Genomic DNA, 21511 nt, shown 5'->3' on the forward strand with positions numbered 1-21511 from the left:
TTACACTCCTGTCAAAAAATATTTTAATTTAGTATCTGCTTGTTTTTAGTGTGCTTTTAGTAAGTTGGCTTAGAAATGAAACGCATGAACATATGGTAGTGTTTGCTTGGAAATTGGAAAATGGTCATCTCATAATTTTTGCTCTTTTGATGTTTTTGCTCAACTTCCGTGAAACATTCGGAATATGACACTAAAGGGCAGTAAACGATTATCACGTTTGCCCACAAAGAAAAGAGTATTGCTGCCTATCAAATCCAAAACATAATGGTCATCTCATAATTTTTGCTCTTTTGATGTTTTTGCTCAACTTCCGTGAAACGTTCGGAATATGACACTAAAGGGCAGTAAACGGCTATCAGGTTTGGTCACAAACCTGATGTAATATTAAAACTTAAAACGAACAGAAAATATTACATATATGAAGGGAATTGCCTTCTCGTCAACACTTAGCTCTGTACTCTAAAGTTTGAATTTTGTCCCAATTATTTAAGAAAGATTTCTGAAGCACTATACTCGTTTAATTGGAACAATAAGAAGCTTTTTTCAAAAGTAATAAATATGCCATACTTGCCAAATATGCCAAACTTGAAGTTACAATCTTTTTTATACACTATTTAATATTTACCGTTAAAAAATCAAAGCACATTTTCGGGATGTTTTCTGTTTTCTATTCCTTCTTTTTTCCTTCATTCCATTTTCTTTCGGTACTTCATTCCATTCCTTCATTTTCTATTTCTTCAATTAGCAGTAGAGGTAAAGTTTGCCAATATTCTGGGAGGTAACTCTCCAGTAGAGAGAAGGGACAGAGATCGGGGCCAGAAAATACTTCCCTTTGGACTTATTTGAGCTTTAGGCCCGTTGATAATAAATTGTTTTTTCAAAGTCCAACGATTTTCGGGATCAGGGAAAACTACCTTATTCACCCTTTCAATTTTTCTATCACAAAATTGTAAATTTGCTGTTCATAAGCGACACGTAATAAATACTGATCATAATAATAATTGAAAACACAAGTGGAAAAAAATACATTCTGGTTATCTGGTGCTGAATATTTGTTGAAGGAGCTAATTTGACTAAGTTTTCATATTAAAATGTACTGATATACTTGTTTAACACTCACAATTGATGCTATTACCACTCCAAACACATGTGTAACTAAACTCATTCAAACCAGAAAAAAACACTGGTTATATTCGTAAGGATATAATTTTAAAAAAATATTCAGTACCGTCTAACACTAAATAAATTTGTAAACTGAAATCACGCTATTGATATATGTTGTTTCGTCTGTTTTATCTTTTTTTGGGCATGTCTTAGGCTACCTAAAGGTCCTTCATTTTTACATTTGATATTCCAGATAAGCTTAGTCTTATGTTAAAAAAATGTGTTGGAATGTTTCACCCTGGTCTAATAATATTTTACATTCTATCTCCTAACATTCATTAGATTCTTCAGACAACATAAAAGCTTATTTAAATACAAACTAATGAGAAATACATAATTGGAAAAGCTGTTATTTTACTAAGTTAATAACCTAAGCTTTGGATGCATCAATGTGATGTGTCAAAGGCAAACCCAGAGCGAGGGGGTGTCAAGTTAGAATCCACTACCAAAATGAGACACTAAACAAATATATAAATTTTTTGTTAAAAAAAATGAAAAACGGCTGAATAGATAAATTGGACCTAGGATCAACGCTCTATATAATCTGGACAGCCTCTCAAAACTTCAATCCCCTAGGTTCGAAGTCCTTGATATAGACCTGTAATAAATACAGTTCCAAATGGTAAATAATTAAATAAAGTATTGATTTGTATTGCCAATATTTACGGCTTAAATCTTTGAGCTCGTTCTTAAGACATTCAGCATCAACAACTAATTCGGCTATTCTTAATCGGATGTATCTCGTTAGCGTTCTTATTTATCCTATCTTGTGTAAAATCAGATTTTTCATTTAATGGAGAAGGATTGCATTCAGAATTTGAATCATTAGTTTTTCCTTTGATTAAGTCTAAATGAATAACTTCAGCACTACTGCTTAAACAGAAGTTACTAATTATATTGATGATCTCTTTCTTCATGCCTGGGTGAGATAAAGCATAAAGAAACGGATTGGCGCAAGCAGAAAATTTGCAAAATACTCCAGGTAGCATGGATGAAAATGGGGTAACGTATTCCTTGTTTCCAGAAATACCTAGTAGGGCGACAATAGCATACGGTGTCCAAGCAGCCATCCATAAACCGATAAGTATAAATATTGTTTTTGTAATTTTCATCTCTGTTTTTTTCCTATAGATATTATCGTCAACGTTCTCAGAAACTTTAAAGTCACTTCTGCGAATTACAGAAATAATATTAATGTACGAAAACAAAATCAAAGAGAACGGTACACACCACGCCCCGATAAAGAAAATAAGAATAAATATCCTATCCTTTATATTATCAGAAAGATATTCAAAGCTGCAACTCGTTAAGTAGCCTTCGGGTACATATCTACTTATTCCAAACAATGGTAATGACGCAAAACAAAATGCATAAAGCCATATAAAAAGTATTTGCACCATAGACTGTATTTTTGTTGACTTTCGGTCTGGATTGAAAGGTTTTGATATGACGCGGTATCTGTTGCCCGCAAGAATTGCCATGCTCATGATTGATGTTGTTCCGGTCAGTCCACCAACGAATCCGTAAATTTGGCACCCTGCAAAATAGTTAAATTTTTGCGCTGTCAAAACATATTCAGCAATACATTCATTTTCATTATTTACTACTACTACTAACAACTCACTGCAACACCAAACCTCCTAAGACCAACACAGCTACGCACGTTCCTCCTCTATTCCAGTCTATTCAAAGCCTCACTCTTTTCATCCTCCCAAGAAGTTCCCATTTTCCTTAAATCTTTCCTTGTGATATCATTATCGTCCTAGAAAGCAGGATTGAATCACATTCGTCATACATTCTACTGTTTAAAATATGGTCAGTCGACTGGATACAAAAAACAATCCGTAGCCAATTTCTCTGGAAAACATCTAGCAAATGCTCCACCTTTTTATTGCAGCGCCCACGCTTCAAAGCACTATTGACCACTGTCATTACTGTAGCTTCCAATATTCATGTCTGGGTTCGTAGACTTATCTTCCTATTTTCTAAACTTTTTAGCAGTAGCATCCCCTAACTACTTTTAAAGTCATCCCTAGCCACTACTCCTTTCTTCCAATGGTTTAACGGCACAAGAACAAGGTTTACCGGCGCATTCCTGTTTCCGTGACCAGGTGAAGCAATTTTGTGTCAGAATTGGCAAGATTCCCAGGACTCTAAGTGTTTTAGTATTTTTTGATATGATTAATCGGAGTGTGGTCGGGATAATACCCAATTAGTAATAAATTATGTTATTAGCCTATCTATTAAGGGGAATACACCCTCGCGCTTAAAATAGGTTCATAGGAAAATAACTTATGATTTTAAATGGTCAGAAAGGGGAGATTACCATTGGATTTCCACGACAGCCCTGACGTCACGACACAACCTCACACTTTAAATGGCTTTGGATTTTAAAAGGCCAGATAGGCGAGCTTCTAATCCCTCTTCCCTCTGCAATACGGTCCCTGTTTCAAGCGGTCGGCTGGTAAGATTCCGCCGACACCCCCCTCTGGACACTAATAACGTCATATGAGACAACCCCTTTTAAAGATTCACGTCTAATATGGATGACACAATTTTACGTAACCTAGCGTCAGGGCCCAAGAGGAAACCCCAGCTTGTAACTTAACGACATCTCACACCTTATGTTAGGTCACGTAATGACAGCACAACCATCACTGTCACATAATACCTTTTTTGTTATTTTTTTCTCGCGAAACGTTCAAAGCGTTTTTTCTTTCTTTTAAAATAATGGCGGCACAAACTTTATGTAAGTTCAATACACAAATTTCGCAATGACGGCGCTCTTTTTTGTAATAACGGTGCGCATCGCTGTCACATACTACCTTTTTTGGCATTTTATTCTCGCCCAAAACGCTAAAAGCATTACTTTTTTTATTGTTCAGTTTTTTGTCCTCACTGGGACTCGAAAGGTCAATTTTCTTCCAATGGGAAAGCGCTTCAAGCAACACGACTAAACTTTCATTGCCAATATTCTGTATTGGGGAAATACATTCAAGAAATAACATTTCCCGTTACTTCACAAGACATATCTCTATCTATTCCATGACACTCTCAGGTGTTTCCAAGCAAATGTCATTGTTTTCCCTCAAAAAACAGAAACCTCATATAGGAGTCTATTTATTTATTTTTATTATTGGCAGGATTCCTATGGGACCCCTGTTTCTAGCGGTCGGCTGGAAAGATTACCAAGTGTTTTAGTATTTCTTAGTATTAAATAGTTTTAAGCGTATCAAAATCAAAATGGATGGTTATACATTATTGGATATTGAAGGAGTTAACAAAATGGAATCTAGAGTGCCTAAATTAGCAGTGGAAGTTACAAGGGGTTGCCGACCAACCCTAGACTAGAACAAGATGTAGACATTCGTGGTAATAATAACACTATACTAGCCCTTCTTTGGGAATTTCCTTTGTCACCCCAGACAAATTTCGAATCGGTTTGAAAAAGTCTGCAGTGCGTTAACATGGATGAACATATTGAATTAAAAATATCCTTTTACTGTGACTGTTCAATGTGTAAAGGGCATTGTCATAATATCAGAAATTCTTATGAGCCTACTACATCATGTTCAGATATTGCTGACTCTAATACAGACGAGAAGAATCTGGAGAAAATGAGGGGAAAATCTTAATTGATATGGAGAAAAATGTGTACAGGGTACAAGTAAGGACGCATAAAACGAGGTTCGATATGACAGAAAAGGAAGAGGAGGATCGATATAAGATACATGGAAGAGAGGGCTATGTGCATAGCCCTCTTATTTAGAAGTTAGTAAGTTAGGTTAAGTTAGCTTAGAAGTTAATTACGTAGTTAACTTAGAAGATAACTACGTTTAAGTTAGGTTTATTAAACTTAGGTTAGCATGAGCGGTCATGTTAACCTAATTTAAATGAACTTAACTTAAACGTAGTTGACTTAATGTATTAAAGTAGTTTTCTAGCAGATAACTTGTTAGCATAAACAGAAAATTGTTACTTCTAAGAAAAATTTCTTATCTTGGACGGAGAACTTGTTGATATTAGAAACATATTTATAATCTTAAGAAAAAAGATGTTACTTAAAAAGAGATTTGATAGAATTAAGTAAAACTTTTTTAGTATTAAAGTTGTTACTTCGAAGATGTTACTTTTTTAGGAGAAAGATGTTACTTCGAAGAGAAAATTTGTTAGTGTTAAGAAAAACTTGCTTCTTCTAGTGGAAAGCTTGTTAGCATGGATAGAAAATTGTTACTTCTAAGAGAAATAACTTATTTTTGACAGAAAACCTGCTTCTAATAGAAAAAATTGTCAAAATTAAGAAAAAGTCTATTATTTCCATGAGAAATTTGATGGTATTAATAAAAAGTTTGTTAGTATTGAAAATTTGTTACCTCAAAGAGAAAATTTCTTAGTGGTAAGAAAAACTTGCTACTTCTATTGGAAAACTTGATATCATCAACAAAAAATTGTTACTTTTAAGAGAAGCATCTTATCTTCGGAAGAAAACTTGCTGTTAATAGAAAAACTTTCTTACTATTAAGAAAAACCTATTACTTCCAAGTGACATTTGATAGTATTCACTGAAACTGAGTATTAAAGAAAAAACGTTTTTACTTCGAAGACAAAGTTTGTTAGTGTTTAAAAAATTGCTTCTTCCACCAGAAAACTTGTTAGCATAGACAGAAAATTGTCACTTCTTTGATAAATTTCTTATCTTTGACTGTAGAATTGGCGTAATTAGAAAAAATTGTTACTCTTAAGAAAAAACCTTATACCTCCAAGAGAAATGTGATAATAATAAGTAAAAGATTGTTACCATTAAAGAAAAAGTTGTTATTTCGAAGAGAACATTTGTTATTGTTAAGAAAAAATAGCTACTTCTAGCAGGAAATTTGCTAGCATTAGCAGAAAATTGTTACTTCTAAGAATACTTTTTATTCTTAGACCGAAAACTTGGTGGCATTAAAAAAAACTCGCTACTATTAAGAAAAACCTGTTACCTCCAAGAAAAATTTGAACTTATTAAGTTAAAATTTGTTAGCATTAAAAAAAAATGTTACTTCGAAGAGAAAATTTGTTAGTGTTAAGAGAAACTTGCTACTTCTAACAGAAAACTTAAAAACTGTTACTTTTAAGAGAAAATTGTTATCTTTGACGGAAAACTTGCTGCTATTAGAAAAAAAGTTTGTTACTAATAAAAATAACCTGTTAGCTCCAAGAGAAATTTGATGAAATTAAGTAAAATTTTGTTAGTATTAAAGAAAAAATTGTTGCTTCGTAGAGAACATTTGTTAGTTGCCAGAGAAAGTTGCTACTTCTACCAGAAAACTTGATAGCATTAACAAAAAAATTGTTACTTCTATGAGAAATTTGTCATCTTTGACGGAAAACATGCTGCTATTAGAAATAATTTGTTACTATTAAGAAAAAGCTGTTATCTCCATGAGAATTTTTTTCGTATTAAGTAAAACTTTTTTAGTATTAAAGAAAAATGTCGTTACCTCTAAGAGAAAATTAGTTAGTGTTAAGAAACAACTTGCTTCTTCTAACAGAAAACTTGTTGGCAAAGACAGAAAATTGTTAATTCTAAGGGAAATTTGTTATCTGTGACGGAAAACTTGCTGCTCTTAGAAACAATTATTTTGCTATTTAGAAAAAACTGTTACCTCCAAGAGTAATTTGACAATATTAAGTAAAAGTTTGTTCGTATTAAAGAGAAAAAGTTATTACTTCGAAGAAAAGAATTGTTAGTATTAAGAGAAACTTGCTACTTCTAGCAGAAAACTTGGTTGTATTAACAAAAAATTGTTAATTTCTAAGAGAAATTTTTTATCTTTGACGGAAAACTTGCTGCTATTAGAAAACGCATTATTATCAAGAAATATTAAACCCAAGTAAGGTAGGTGTTCCAGGAAAAAATCATAATCCTTGACGTGCTTACCAAGCAAAAAGAGACAAAAGTGACTTATATATAGATTATAAGTTTTAGTCTTCTTTTACCTCCGATATTTCTTATCGCCATGAAATATTAAAGTCCACAAAGGCACTTTGTTCCATGAAAAATCATAATGTGCTTATCTACAAGATAGAGTCAACCCTAGAACTCCAAAGCAAACCATAGAAATCAAGACCATGCCATCGAAATCATGATCAAAGTGTTGAAATCATGGTCAACCTCTAAACATTCATTGCCAAAACAAAAAATAAACTGACAAATTCGTAAAAGTCAAGAGCAAACTGTAGAAATTATGATTCAACTTCTAAAAAATCATTACCAAAACAGAGAAACCCTTACAAATTCATAGAAAATCAAGAGCAAAGTGTAGAAATCAGGACCTGACCCTAGAAATTTGGGTCAAACCATAGAAAACAGGACCAATGCGTGATATCAATAGAAAACTTTAAAGATTGAGGCCAATCAAAAAAAAAATACTGATTAATATATAGAAATCCTTCGAACTCATAAAAATCACAGCCAATACAGAGAAATCTGGAAGAATTAATATAAATCGTAAGTATTGTGTGAAAATCTTCACAAATTTAGAAAAAAATAATTAAGATCCTCCCAAAGAATCCAGACCAATCCAGAGACATAATGACAAAACCGCAGAAAAAATTGCCTCGAGTTTCAGTGGTAGTAATGCCGTACGCTATAACATTCGATTCTAAAGATGCAGGGAGTCCTATAAAATGAGAGTTAATATATGCATCTATTTTTAGCCAAAAAGTCTGTCCCTCAGTAAAGCAATTTTTTTAGGTGATTTGTGGCACGAAACAACAATTCTACCCAAAAAAGCTCCTCAGAGACGGCAATGCCGTATGAGGCGTGTTCGTTTCTAGAATACATCATTGACTTGAAGCTGAGGAAATATAATATCAAGAAAAAAATTTATACAATATGCAATTAAATCATATGTGTCGCAGCCCCGCGCTGTATTTCGTTAATAGCTCACGGAGATACCTTAAAAGCGTCAAAAAGCTGCGTCTAATATCAACCCAGCCCTCTGGAACTGATTGCTAAGTGGGTGCAGCCGTAAAACTCCTACTCATTAGCTCTGTTTTATAGGTTCTTTTAACTAGATTTGTAATTTACAGCCAATTTCAACTCTAATTCCTGGTGCTTCGAATATGCCGAGTCCAACTCCAACAATATAGTAAATAATTTTTTTAAAATCCTTGAGTGCTACCATATCCTTAGTCAAAATTGCTCTCAGATGTGTGTGAAAACAGTGTCATAGTGTCATTCCACTATGGCCCATAAGTATACTTTTTAACAGTTTAGGTACCTACTCTTCTCGCAAGATTATCCACTTATCTTTCAAACTCTCTTATTAGTAGTCATTGCCTAATATTAGCGCCGTTATTACGCAGAACTCACTTGTGTGCCGTGCTAGGTAACCCCTATTATTGCTACTTGTGTATTGTTTTTTACCCCACGTCGATTACTCATAGAAAAATACTGAAACACAATTGCGTCATAACAACTTGTCACAGAAACCGCATTGTACAGGTGCAAGGGGCTAGGAGCTCCACTTATCTGAATTCCCATGTTAATTCCCTATCATTGCTACTTGTTAAATATTCCGAGCAAGACGATTTTAACCTCTTTTTGTCACCTAGCCGAAGTCTGGATACTCTCCCTGGAACGAGTAGACACTGACCGAACTCATCAGCAGAGCCCCCACCCACAGGTAGGGGGTCCTTCGGACCGATCAGGATCTCATTGCGAGTTATGGACGACAGGGGGGTAGAAACCGTAAGGGGTGGTCTATTCGATCCCAAACTATTTATCTCTTAGGTTTATCGAGTAAGACAAATTATTATGTAAAAACAAATTTATTGTAAGGTTATGGTACAAAATTTTATCAATCATATCAATAATGATTTTGATAGTAAAATCGTATTTGAGAGCGTTTCCAAAACCATTTTCGATGTTTAAAATCCATCCCATATAATACTCTCCTATGTTCTTTCTTGAAGGGCCAATTTTCCTCTTCTCTTAGATCATATTCATCATAATTTTCACCATCACATCTTGCATTACGCAAATTTTTCTTTGAGTTTTCATCACTGTCTTTTACAGTATATTTTGAGGTATCTCTTTAGAGATAGCCCTGTTTCCCGTGTTTTTTCTTTCGATCTTCCTCTTCCTATTCTGTCATATCGAATCTCGTTGTATTCGTCCTTACTTGTACCCTGTATAAATTTCTCTCCATATCATTTAAGATTCTTTTCCTCATTTCCTCCAGATTTTTTTTTGTCTATTCTAGAGTCCACAATATCTAAACATTATGTAGTAGGCTTGTAAGACAGGCTGAAATTGTGACAATGTCCTTTACATATAGAACAGTCGCAATAAAAGGATATTTATAACTCAACCTGATCATCTATGTTAACGCAATGCAGACTTTTTGAATTTCATACTGATTCAAAATTTGTCTGGGGTTACATAGGAAATCCCCTAAGAAGGATAAGTATAGTTTCATTGGCATCACGAATCTTTATATTATGTCCTATTCTAGGGTTAGTCGGCAATCCCTTGTAACTACCACGGCTATTTTAGGCACTCTAGGTTCGAGTTCGCTAACGCCTTCAATACCCAATAATGTCCAACCATCCATTTTGATGTTGACACGCTGAACTGTTTTTAATACTGAAGGAATATTGAAACACCTAGGAAGCCTGGGAATCTTGCCAACCGGCTGCTACAAACAGGGCTCCAGCAGGAATCTTGCCAATACTGAAACAATAAATCAATATACTCCTATATGGGGCTCCTGGGAATGTCATGGAATAGACAGAGGCCATGTCTTGTGACGTCACGGGAATATGCTATTTCTTTAAACTGTTTCCCCAATACAGAATATTGGCAATGACAGTTTAGTAGTGTTGCTTAAAGTGCTTTCCCAAAATTGATCTTTCAAGTCCCACCAAGGACAAAGAACTAAAGAGTAAAAAAAAGAAATACCTTGAACGTTTAGGGCGAAAAATAAAATGCCGAAAAAGGTATTATGTATCAGTGATGCGCGCCATTATTACATAAACGTGCACCTTCATTGCGTAAGTTGTGGGCTGATCTTACAAAAAGTGTACACCACCATTAAGTTAAAAGAAAAAAAACGCTTTGAAAGTTTCGGGCGAAAAAAAAAATGCCAAAAAGGTATTATGTTACAGTGATGGTTGCGCTGTCATTATCTGACCTCAAATAAGGTGTGTGCTGTCGTTAAGTTACAAGCAGGGGTTCCCCATGGGTCTTGACGCTAGGTTACGTAAATTGTGTCATCTATATTAGACCTGAGCGTTTAAAATGGAGTCCAGAGGGGCGTGTCAGGGGAATCTTACCAGCCGACGGCTTGAAACAGGGACCGCTATGCACAGGTGCAAGGGGTTGGGAAATTCTCTATCTGGCCCTATAAAACCCCGTGCTATTTAAAGCGCAAAGGTGTGTCGTGACGTCAGAGGGCTGTCGTGGAAATGCCATGTTAATTTCCCTATCTGACCATTAAAAATCCCGTGTTATTTTTCTATGAACCTATTTGAAGTACGAGCGTGTGTTCCCTTTAATATATGGGCTAGTAACATCATCTATTACTACTTAAATACATTCTAAGACGATTAAAATAGACGATATATCATAGATAGACGATTAAAACAGATAAAACAAGAAAATAATGAGCCCTACCCCCTCGATTCAGTTACCCCGGCAAATGAGAAAAAAAATTCATTACTTTACCATACATCCTGAAACTTGGCGATAAAGTTGAAAAAATTTTAAGAAACGTAATCTCTCCGTTTCTTTCAAAACTGAACAAAAAGTTGAACATTCTTTCAACTCAGGGAAGGATAAAACTGACCCTGTACTGGGTAGTGGTGTCTAAAGAAGCCCGTATTCATGTGGGAAATTTTACATTGGTAGGACCCATCAATAACTAAGTGAACGTTTGCATGAACACAAAATTTCAATAGATAAGTCCCTGAGATTGAAAAATAACAATGACAATTTTGATACGGCATTGGCCCTGTATTTTTTCGAAAATTCGACCCATCTGGTTCTTTTGACGAGGCAATCTTAATATCTACTGTAAATGGCCCACCACAAACTTTTAAACAGGTAATTGAGATAAAAAAAATACATAAACCGAAATTTAGCAATAAATAGAGATACTGGAGATATTTATTTTTATGACAGTCCAATTATGACATTTTATTATTAATTATTAATTTTATTAATTATGTCCAATTTATGACAGTTTAATTTTGAAGGACTCAATCAATATTTTCGCCTGGCAAAACTTGAGAGAACCTATTTGCACATCAAATGATGAACGAATTTGTAGACAAGCTAAGGCTATAGCAAAAGAATTCGAACTTGGTTCTTATTTAGTTTTTATTCTGTTGTTGTGAAGTAAACTTCGAAAGGTTCGATTTTCGTTGGTTTCTTTTTCTTTTCTTCTTTTTTTTTGTTTAACACTGAGGACGACTCGGCGGAGGTCCTTGTCGAAATATTTGCTTATTTCTTCGTCTTCATGGTTCGCCACTGGCTGACAAAATCCTCGTTTTTTCAACTTTTTATTTTATTTTTCATTTTGTTATTTTCTTTCCTCTCTGAAATTCATCTGTCTAGTATAGCCAGTGTGGTCTTAGAATGTATTTACGTACATCATAGATAGACGATTAAAAAAGATAAAACAAGAAAATAAGGAGCCTGTCCCCCTCGATTCAGTTACCCCGGCGATTGAGAAAAAAACTTTCATCACTTTACCATACCTCCCGAAACTTGGCGATAAATTTGGAAAAAAATTTTAAAAAACAAAATCTCTCTGTTTTTTTCAAAACTGAACAAAAAGTTGAACATTTTTTCAACTCAGGAAAGGATAAAACTGACCCGGTACTAGGTAGTGGTGTCAACAGAATCCCGTGTTCATGTGGGAAATTTTACATTGGTAAGACCCATCAACAATTAGGTGAACGTTTGCATGAACACAAAGTTTCAATAGATAAGTCCCTGAGATTAAAAAATAACAATAACAACTTTGATTCGGCATTGGCTCACATATTTTCGAAAATCCGACCCATCTGGTTCTTTTTGACGAGGCAACCTTAATAACTACTGTAAATAGCTTAGCACAAACTTTTAAAGAGGTAATTGAGATTAAAAAAATACATAAACTGAAAATTAGCAATAAATAGAGATACTGGAGACATTTGATTAAGTCCAATTTATGACAGTTTAATTTTGAAGGACTCAATCAATATTTTAGCCCGGTATAACTTGAGAGAACCTATTTGCAAATCAAATGATGAACGATTTTATAGACCAGCTAAGGCAATAGAAAAACAAAGGATTATTGCTAAATCATCTCGGTAGATTTCTTTTTCATTGATTCCAACCTGGTTCCTATTTAGTTTTTGTTCTGTCGTTGTTAAGTAAACTTCGAAAGGTTCGATTTTCGTTGGTTTCTTTTGTTTTTTTTTCTTTTTTGTTTAGGACTGAGGACGACTTGGCGGAGGTCCTTGTCAAAATATTTGCTTATTTCTCCTTCTGCATGGTTCGCCATTGGCTGACAAAATCCTCGTTTTTTCACCTTTTTTTATTTTATTTTTCATTTTGTTATTTTCTTTCCTCTCTGAGTTTTATTTGTTATTACTACTTGTGCATTATCCCCACCACACTCCGATTAATCATATAAAACAAATACTGAAACACTTGCTATCCTGGGAATCTTGCAAAAACTGAAAAAAAATTGTGTCACCTGGTTACAGAAACAGGGATACACCGTTAAACTATCTTCTTGCGCTGTTAAACCTTTGAAAGAAAGGAGTACCGCCTAGGCATGACTTAAAAAGTAGTAAGGAGATACTACTCTTTTTCTAACTGTGAAAAAACACCCCGGGTCTCGTCCCTACTTTAACGTCTTTAAAGACATTTTTAACTCTAATCATGATTGCAGTCCTAGATTGAATCCATCAGAGAGTGAACCACCACCCATATTAACAACAAATTCAAAACAGTTTTCTTAGTACAATATCAACCACCCATATTAACCAAATATTCAAAATAGCTTTTCCTAATGCAGTATAGTGAAAAAAAAATCTTTTGAAAGAACAGTCTTGTAAAGAAGAAGAAATTTATATTTAATTAACCATAATAAATATTATCTGGGGAGACTTCATACCATTTTAGCCAAAAATAAGTTTCTTCCAAACTCTTTCCAGCTGTGAAAACACCCTGGGTATAACCCTACTTTAACGTCTTCAATGACATCCTTAACTCTCATCATGATTGCAGTCGCATATGAAATTTATCAGAGATCGAACCACCACCTGTATTAACCACATATTCAAAAACACTTTTCCTAGTGCAGTATAGTGAAAAAAGTATAGTGAAAAATAGAAAGAACAGTCTCTTAAAGAAGAATTTTATATTTAATTAACAATGATAAGTGTTATCTGGGGATACTTCATACCAGTTTTAGATTGAGAAAACATAAGGATTAAGAAAATGAGATCGAAACACCTCAAAAATAACGTCTATCCGAAAAGAAACATGCCACTGAAATTTTAATACTAGAACACCCTAGACAAGAGACACATATCCCAATCTAAAAAATTGTAGAAAACACTCATATTTTAGTAGATTAGGCTGGAACTGATACGTGTTTTTTTATTTGATCTTTTTTATTGTCAGCAACAAAAATTGTTCATTTTTGTTTTTTTTGCCTGTTCGGTGGTCATAGTGCAGTGAAATGGATTTTTTTTTTTATTCGGACAGACAGTGCCATGACATAGTCTAACATGACATGATAAATTTAATTTTGAATCTCCTACTTGAGACTAATCTTTCGTCTGAAACAAGCGATTCTACGACAAGCCTATTTCTGTAGTATGCATCGATGAGACAAGAAACTTTCATCATTGAATACATTATTCCCGAGTCTATCCCTTCACTGAGCCAGAATTATGCTATTACTTAAAACTTTCCATGGGGAAGGACCAGAAATCGCAAAAAAAATCTTTTCCACGGATTTTCAACCAATTTTAGGCGTATTTTCGTTCTAAAAAACCAATTAGATCAAATGTCAAAGATATAATTTGGTAGATACATATAATTAAATCTCAGCTACGAAATGATGTCAAAACTGCCGTCTTTGGTTGATACATTAGCACCCTAGGAGACGAAAAAAACAACCAAAAAATAACCATCTTTCAGGGAGCATAAGCCGTAATATATTTCTAGGAGCTCAAGCAGCCTATTGGAAGGTCACAGGCTGGTGATTAGAATCTCAAATGACAGATAATTATTTTACGTAGCCCCTTTTCCTAAATCTATTTTATAGTACTAGATGTAATTGCAAAATTGTCCGAAATGTTTTACATTGGTGGCATTCTTTTATTCATCAGGGCTACCTAAGAGTTTCAGCTCAATTCTAATATCTGTTCTCAGGGTATTGTAGATTCGCAGTTTTGATAACCTGGCAACAAATAATGTTTTTAATTGAATTTGATACTTCACCGTGAATAAATTATTAGTTCAGTAGCGGTTTATAGTGCAAACAGTTCAGGTGGGTCAGAGAAAAAAACATTGTTAGTCTCCCCCCCCACCCATGTCCTAATTCTCCCAGGCAAAATTGATGGCCTGCTTAGCCCCCCTAACATCCCCTGAAAGTTTTAACTTGATGAGGTTGTATTTTCATTGTTTTTTGTTTGTTTTTAAATTCCCTGAAAGGTTAAGTTTGATCTCAAAAACGATTCCCAAGGTATTGCAGAAACGATTCGCTATTTCGATAATCTGTTAACACATAGCGTTTTTTTTACTTATTTTGCAGCTTAACCTAAATAGATTCCATGTCTCATAGTGGTTTATAGTGGACACACGTTTAGTTTGATCAGAGACAAAAATTGAAATATACCTGGCCCACCTCCTTACTTCTCCCACATCTGGAAGTTTTAAATCCATCCCTCGAACCAATCCTGAGATATCTTAGGTATAGTTTTTAATATCGTGGATACACAAGGTGTCTTTTGACTTACTTCTGTCTTCTCTGTAGGTCATGTTTCAGCATTCATTTGTGTCCCCCATCACATCCTGAAAGTTTCAACTTGATGCCCTGAGCTGTTGTACAGATATTGCAGATTCAAGATGTTAACAGCCTGATAAAATTTAGTGTGTTTTGACTTTTGATTTCTTTGAACCACGGGGATAGCTTTCGAGGCAGTGTCAGACCATTACAGACCTTAAATCCTCAAAGAACTCTTTGACTGGAGTACAACAATGATCTTAAGGCTTGGCTCTGATGTTTGTCACGTTTTAGCTCCGTGAGGCATCACAGAGCCGACGACAGCTTTGAAAATCGTGACGAGAAAGAAGTTTCTCTGCGGTGATGATGTTAGATTTTTGCCAAATATTAAGAATTTGGCTGTCCATGGTGAAAGGCACCTTTGATATTCTCGCTTTTAGCTTGGAAAGAACAGAGCCATCTGAAAAAATTATGGAGCCTAGGTAAGTATGCTTATGAAAAAATGCGATGCTTATAGGGACATCCAGATTAATAGATGAACCAGCAGAAGGAGAAGAGAGGCCAATCGTTTCAACTTTTCTTTCATTCAAGTTCATCCGTAGTCCAACTTTTACCATTTTGTGTTTTAAAATTTGGAATGCTTCCAGCAGCTGCTCCATGGAATCCGCAAAGACAGCAAAGTCATCGGTAAATTTAGTGTCCAAACAATTTACTAAACTTAAGATTTAAACTTTAAACCCTGTTTGTTCCCAAAGTTTATCCCAAATCAAAGGCCGGAAGTTTTCTTTATCATAATATATTCTATTATGACACATGAGAATTCAGGAGCTCTTGCAAATTTATGGCCGACTCAAATCGTGACCTTGAAGAACAATCTATGACGGCCCTTCATTTGAACACAGCTCCCTATCCCGTGGCAAAGAATCTTAAAGAAATCACAATATTTTTCTGAGAAGCTGGTCTACTCTAAACCCCCTACAGAGCTCAACGATCACTAATTTTAAATGCAGTGCAGAAGGTCAACAGAGTCGCACCATGGTTCGGCAAATCGAAGACAAAATTGCTTAATCACTTCCCCATCCTCAGCACAAAATCTAAATTTGCTTTGCCCTGTCTTCCCCTAACTTTCATTGCAACTTTTCCCCCTATGATGTTCCTTCAATATTGCAGAAATACTTATTTGATAGCCAGAATGTGAACAGCCTCTTTAGCCTACTTTTGTCCCATCCCGTGAGTCAAAATTTAAGGTAAAAAATCTCTCTGAAAGTTTTAAATTAATCTCCAAGTGAATAAGATGTTAAAGAGAATTCCAAGACATATATTTATGTGGCAATTTTCATTTACTCCGGTACGCGTGCCGTTTCGGGAGGATACACTGGGATATTCCGGGAGTCCTGGCCTAAAGAATGATTCTTATAAGTTTTCAATTGACTGTTCAACCAAGAACAAACATGGCCATCTTTTTTAATAAATCTTATTTGTAAACAATGGCCAATCTATACAATTTCAGGTTCTTTTCCCCAGGGGCTCTGGGAGTGATGTTGGCTATTGAGGCATAATTAATAAAATCATTCAACGCTTCTTATCAATATTGTCATCCAAAAGGTTTGCCCTATGCTTGGGGTAGGGTAGCAGAAAATGGCAATGGAGGGACTGGTTGCCCCTCCTCCCCAACACTTTTTACCTTAAAAGGAGATGGAACACGTTCAATTTCTAATTCAATGAGCCCCTTTTTTAGTTTTCATTTACCACTGTTTTGATACGAAGTGGCCCGGAAAATGTTTATCGGTCATTTGCCTGGCCCTGTTTTAGTTGTAAGAAAAACTAATTATATTTTTCCTTTTCCACTAGGGTCCAGTTAACTTAAACATTTAAGAATACAAGCTTCAAGCCGATCTGAAAAATAATTTTCCCCTTTCTGGGCTTCATTTCCCGGGAACAATGTCCTCAAACAACCTTTTTTACACTTGACTCGTCTCGGCTTAAAGACTTAGGGCTGCACATTACAAAATTATAATATATATTACTTTTTTGACCCATTATCAGGCCACTAGCATCCACTCTTATGACAAATGTGTGATCCATTTCACTCAGAGAATAATTCCTGAAATTGATGAGCCAATTGTGCACCTAAGATCAAACAAGCCTCCTTTTCATATGGAGCGAAATAGCACTGTCTAAATAAAAATCGATATTTTTTCAATATATTATTGTTGTCCCCCCCAGGCTACTTCGTATGGAAGAGATGTTCATAGAAACTTCGGATGGGACTTGTTCGATTAGAAATTGAAAGTTCTAGTGCTCTTTTTAAGAGTCAAAAGTGCTTAGAGATGGGCGAGCCCCCCTATCATGCCCTTTTTAATAGCCCTCCGCAACAAAAATCCAATCAAAATTTTGATACAGCCATTTTGTTCTAAATACTCGAAGAGTCCACTAACTATCTTTCCAGGGATGACATGACCCAGCACTACTGATTCTCTTGGGCAAGTGATGGAAAATATGCAATTTGCCAATTTTTCCCCTATAGGGTTTTGTGTTTGGAAAGAGCAAAACGTTTGATCCTCTATGTGTCTCAAAGGCTAAGCATATTAAATTGAGACTTACGGGAATGCTTATTATTTCCAAACAGGTTGGAAAGAGATATTAGGACCAATTTGAATTATAATTTCATGGGAGGGGGAATAGACTTAATATTTGAATAGATTTGAAATGGAGGAAGAGTGAACGCAACTGTGTTGGCCATAGGCGGGTTGACTAAGGCCAACACAGTTGGACAAGAGAGGATTTGCTTGTAGTGAAGTTATAAGTTACAGTTGCAAGAAAGGAGTTGCTTGTAGTGCAAGTCATTTTTAACCGAGTAGGAAGGTTTGTAAAAACCGAATAATTATTATAGAAAATAGCACTTTGAGTCTTAAACCTTATCCCAGGCCTTGTATTTTTTATATAACTCTGAGATTTTTTTGTGTTACTCCGAGTTTCTAAGATGAAGAATAATTGGCATCGTTTGGATTCCAGACAAGGAATTTCCAATATATTGCAAGGAAAATCTGAAAATGCAATTGTTCGTTGTAGTTGGATCAACCAACAAAATTTATTAAAGCAATGATGTGAAAAATCCAATATCGTTTAAATGGATATGAAAATAATAATTGTAGCTAACGGAAAGAATGTGAACAGAAGAAATATAAAAACCATTTTGTTCAACTGAGTAAAATTTCCTAATGCTTTGCTTCTATAGAAAATAAAAATACTAAAATGTTTGTATATTTTCATTTTTTTTTCACTTTATTTACAAAGCATTTTTTGTTTTTCTTCCATAATAAATACAATAAACCCAATAAAAAACACACGTACTTTAACACGAAGTAAAATAAATACTATACATACATTTTGATTCATATATAATAAAACTTGTAATTAGTGTAAATATTTGTAGAATAAAGCTTGATAAAAATAAAGACAATCTGTAAAAATATAAAACATAAGTGTCAAACAATCCAGCGACAACGCAAGGAGCGATTCGTTCTAATAGTAACCGAAACTCTAAAAACTGAATTTTGGTAACAATTAGTACATCTACACATTTGGCTTTTATACTAATTCTAAATATATATATATTTTTTATGCTGATTCTAAATATATTAAGTTCCTTGGGCTTAATGCTTTTTATCAAAAGAAACGAGCTTGAGAACATTTGCCTAATTTAAATAAAGGGAGAAAAACCAAAAAAGTCAATAGATTATTTCGTTATCACGAACTGTTAAGAATGTCAAACTTCAAACATACAAAGTGGTTATCTGGGAAAATAAAACCTCGACGAAGAAACCGACGTGTAAAACATTACTTGTATTGTTTCTTTTCGAACGAAACAAGCCAAAAAACTTTATCTTTGACAATGATGCAACATATTAGGTGTGCATACTGGGTAAATCGTGAAAGGGAATGAATTGAGATGGGGAGCCACGCGTCCCTCTAGATTCATACCCCTCTAGATTATGAAAAATACTCCTTTTGGAGTAGTTTGATTGACAAACTTTTTTTTTTTTAGCAAATTCATTGAAATAATAAAACAAAAGCAAAATTGCCCCACCCCCTAAACATAAATTTTCCCTTTCTGTCTTATCTGATGCCACTAAAAACTAGCCTAAAAATATAAAATATTTTGAAAAAAGTAAGAGTTGTGTTAATTTATGATGTCTTAAAATGTTTTTCCAGACAGGCTTAAGTGTCAGTGTATGCAGACTGACCCAACCGAACCTTGGGAAAGACAATTTTTGTGAATTTTTGACGCAAAAGAATTGATTTCTTTTTTAAGATTGTTTGAAACTCAGTAGGTTTTGAGATAAAACTAATAGAAGCTCAATGAAGGTAATGATTTCCAAAACAAAATTTGCTGGATTGATATTATTTTTGTTTATTGTTTTTTAAGACGATAAAGCAGAACTTTTTCTTTAAACTTCAAACATGTTTATTTAAACACAATAACAGGTGGAACACAACAGAACATGAAACATTTTTTTCTATTATTAGTATGATGGATCAACGTAAATATATATATTCAAGTTTTTCTAAAGAATAGAGGTTTGATTGGCTTACTCATTGAGAACTAAAGCTTGAGTACATTTTCAACTCGTTTGATTGAATAACCATTGGCCATCCAACAAAAATTTTAAACTAAAAACATAATTAAAAAAAAAATTTCCAAAAAATACCACTGATCAAAAATTTAATCCTGTATTCAAATTTTGAAAAAGTTCAATTACAGTCCCATATTTTAGTTCTTAGGCAGGAGAGCTGAAAAAAGGGTACTAAAAATATTACTACAGTTTACCTATGACGAACTACTCCGACTAATAAATGAATGTAAAATTATCTTCTTTTTTTTAGTGAAGGGCAAATGATAAAACATATGTTAAATATGTTCATTTTTTGGCTTTAATGAATAAAAAATTATTAAAACTTTAAGCAATGAATACCAGTAAATGTATATTAATTGAGAATCCACGGTCATTCATTCTTTTTTCAGTAAAGCGCAAATTGTGTTCTGGTCTTCAGAAGGCATGGGGGTTGTCAGCCCTACTCATGCCGATTTTAGCTCGTTTTGAGTTTTACATGGTTATTTATTGTAATTTCTGTTCGTTTTGGGTCTCATTCATTTGTTAATGGTGAATTGATGTAGTATTACACTTGGAAGATTATTTGACTTTACATATGCTTGTTTTCAGTTTAATGTAACTCTACTTTTCTTTTTAAAACTTGTTGTGTAGAAAAAGTTGTTTCTAAATTAATTTCTGTTAGTTTTTTCTGGCATAATGGAAAAACATATTTTATATCTTTTTTGTTTTATTTTTTTACAAAAATACATAGTTTGGCTTTCTGCTTGTATGTTGTAAAAACTTTTTCAACAATTTTTAATCCTGACACAAATAGACCGTACTGTATAATTTAATTTTATTCCTTCTCAAGTTGACCTGAAAAATAAAACTTAATGCCATTCCCAAAAATTTATATCTATGCTATTTGACAACCTCGATGCATTTATACTGGTTTGATTTATTTAAATTGTAATTGCAGAAGTAGTAGTAGTAGAAGCCCTGAAAGTTTCAACTTAATATTCCCAGTCGTTCTCGATATGTTGCTGAGGTGTCTTATAGGCAACCATACTCACAGTGCCTTTTTATTTAGTTTAGAGCAACATTTTTTTTAAAGCATAATGGACCAATTACATAATTGCCGGGGGTTGACATACCCAATATCCCTAGAGACATAGTTAGAGGACCGTTCTACTATACTGAACAAAACCGATGTCTCAAAATTTTGACTGGATGTGTATGGAAAATGAATGGATTCTGGAGGAGGGCTTCTTGCCCTCCAATCTCTTTTGACCCTTAAAAAGGGTACTAGAACTTTTACTTACAAATATAATTAGCTCCTTTAAATTTTTCTATGATATTTATGGCTATTATAGAGCGGTCCTGCCTATATTAATGCTCATATGCCCTTTTGAAAATCTGCAAGAACTTAGTTTTTTCGTTTAATTAAAACTCACCCCAAACGTTCCCTACAAGTTTCACCTTAATGCCCATATCGTCATTAATTACATTAATCGGAGTGGTAGCATTAATATTATACACATTGTGCCCTCTGGCTAGTTCTAGGTCCGCCACAACTTACCCTTAAAGGTGTAACTTAATATTGTAAGCCGTTCTCGAGATATTGGTTTGTCACCTTTTTGGAAACCTACTTGCTCAAGTTTGTTTTGATTTAGTTCAACATCCACCTAAATATTTCTTGAAAACTTCACCTTAATACTGTTAGTTTGCGTAGTATCAATAGTTGTGACAGTA

The 21511-nt window shown here is 34.2% G+C and overlaps 2 protein-coding genes across 2 annotated transcripts in view; both read right to left on the bottom strand.

Annotated features, from left to right (window-relative positions):
• LOC148945452 (innexin unc-9-like) overlaps nt 1-21511 on the bottom strand; it is a 329914-nt gene that overhangs the window by 228058 nt on the left and 80345 nt on the right. The window lies entirely within an intron of this gene.
• LOC148945453 (opsin, ultraviolet-sensitive-like) overlaps nt 1661-21511 on the bottom strand; it is a 66187-nt gene continuing 46336 nt past the window's right edge. Inside the window, exon 3 of the mRNA XM_089099391.1 lies at nt 1661-2701. Coding sequence (XP_088955517.1) covers nt 1869-2701 — 833 coding nt within the window. The 3' untranslated portion in view covers nt 1661-1868. The remainder of the gene's footprint in view (nt 2702-21511) is intronic.

Source organism: Artemia sp. Qi Xiang Cuo, chromosome 13 (genome assembly GCF_049724085.1).
Source record: "Artemia sp. Qi Xiang Cuo chromosome 13, ASM4972408v1, whole genome shotgun sequence".
NCBI classification, from domain to species: domain Eukaryota; kingdom Metazoa; phylum Arthropoda; class Branchiopoda; order Anostraca; family Artemiidae; genus Artemia; species Artemia sp. Qi Xiang Cuo.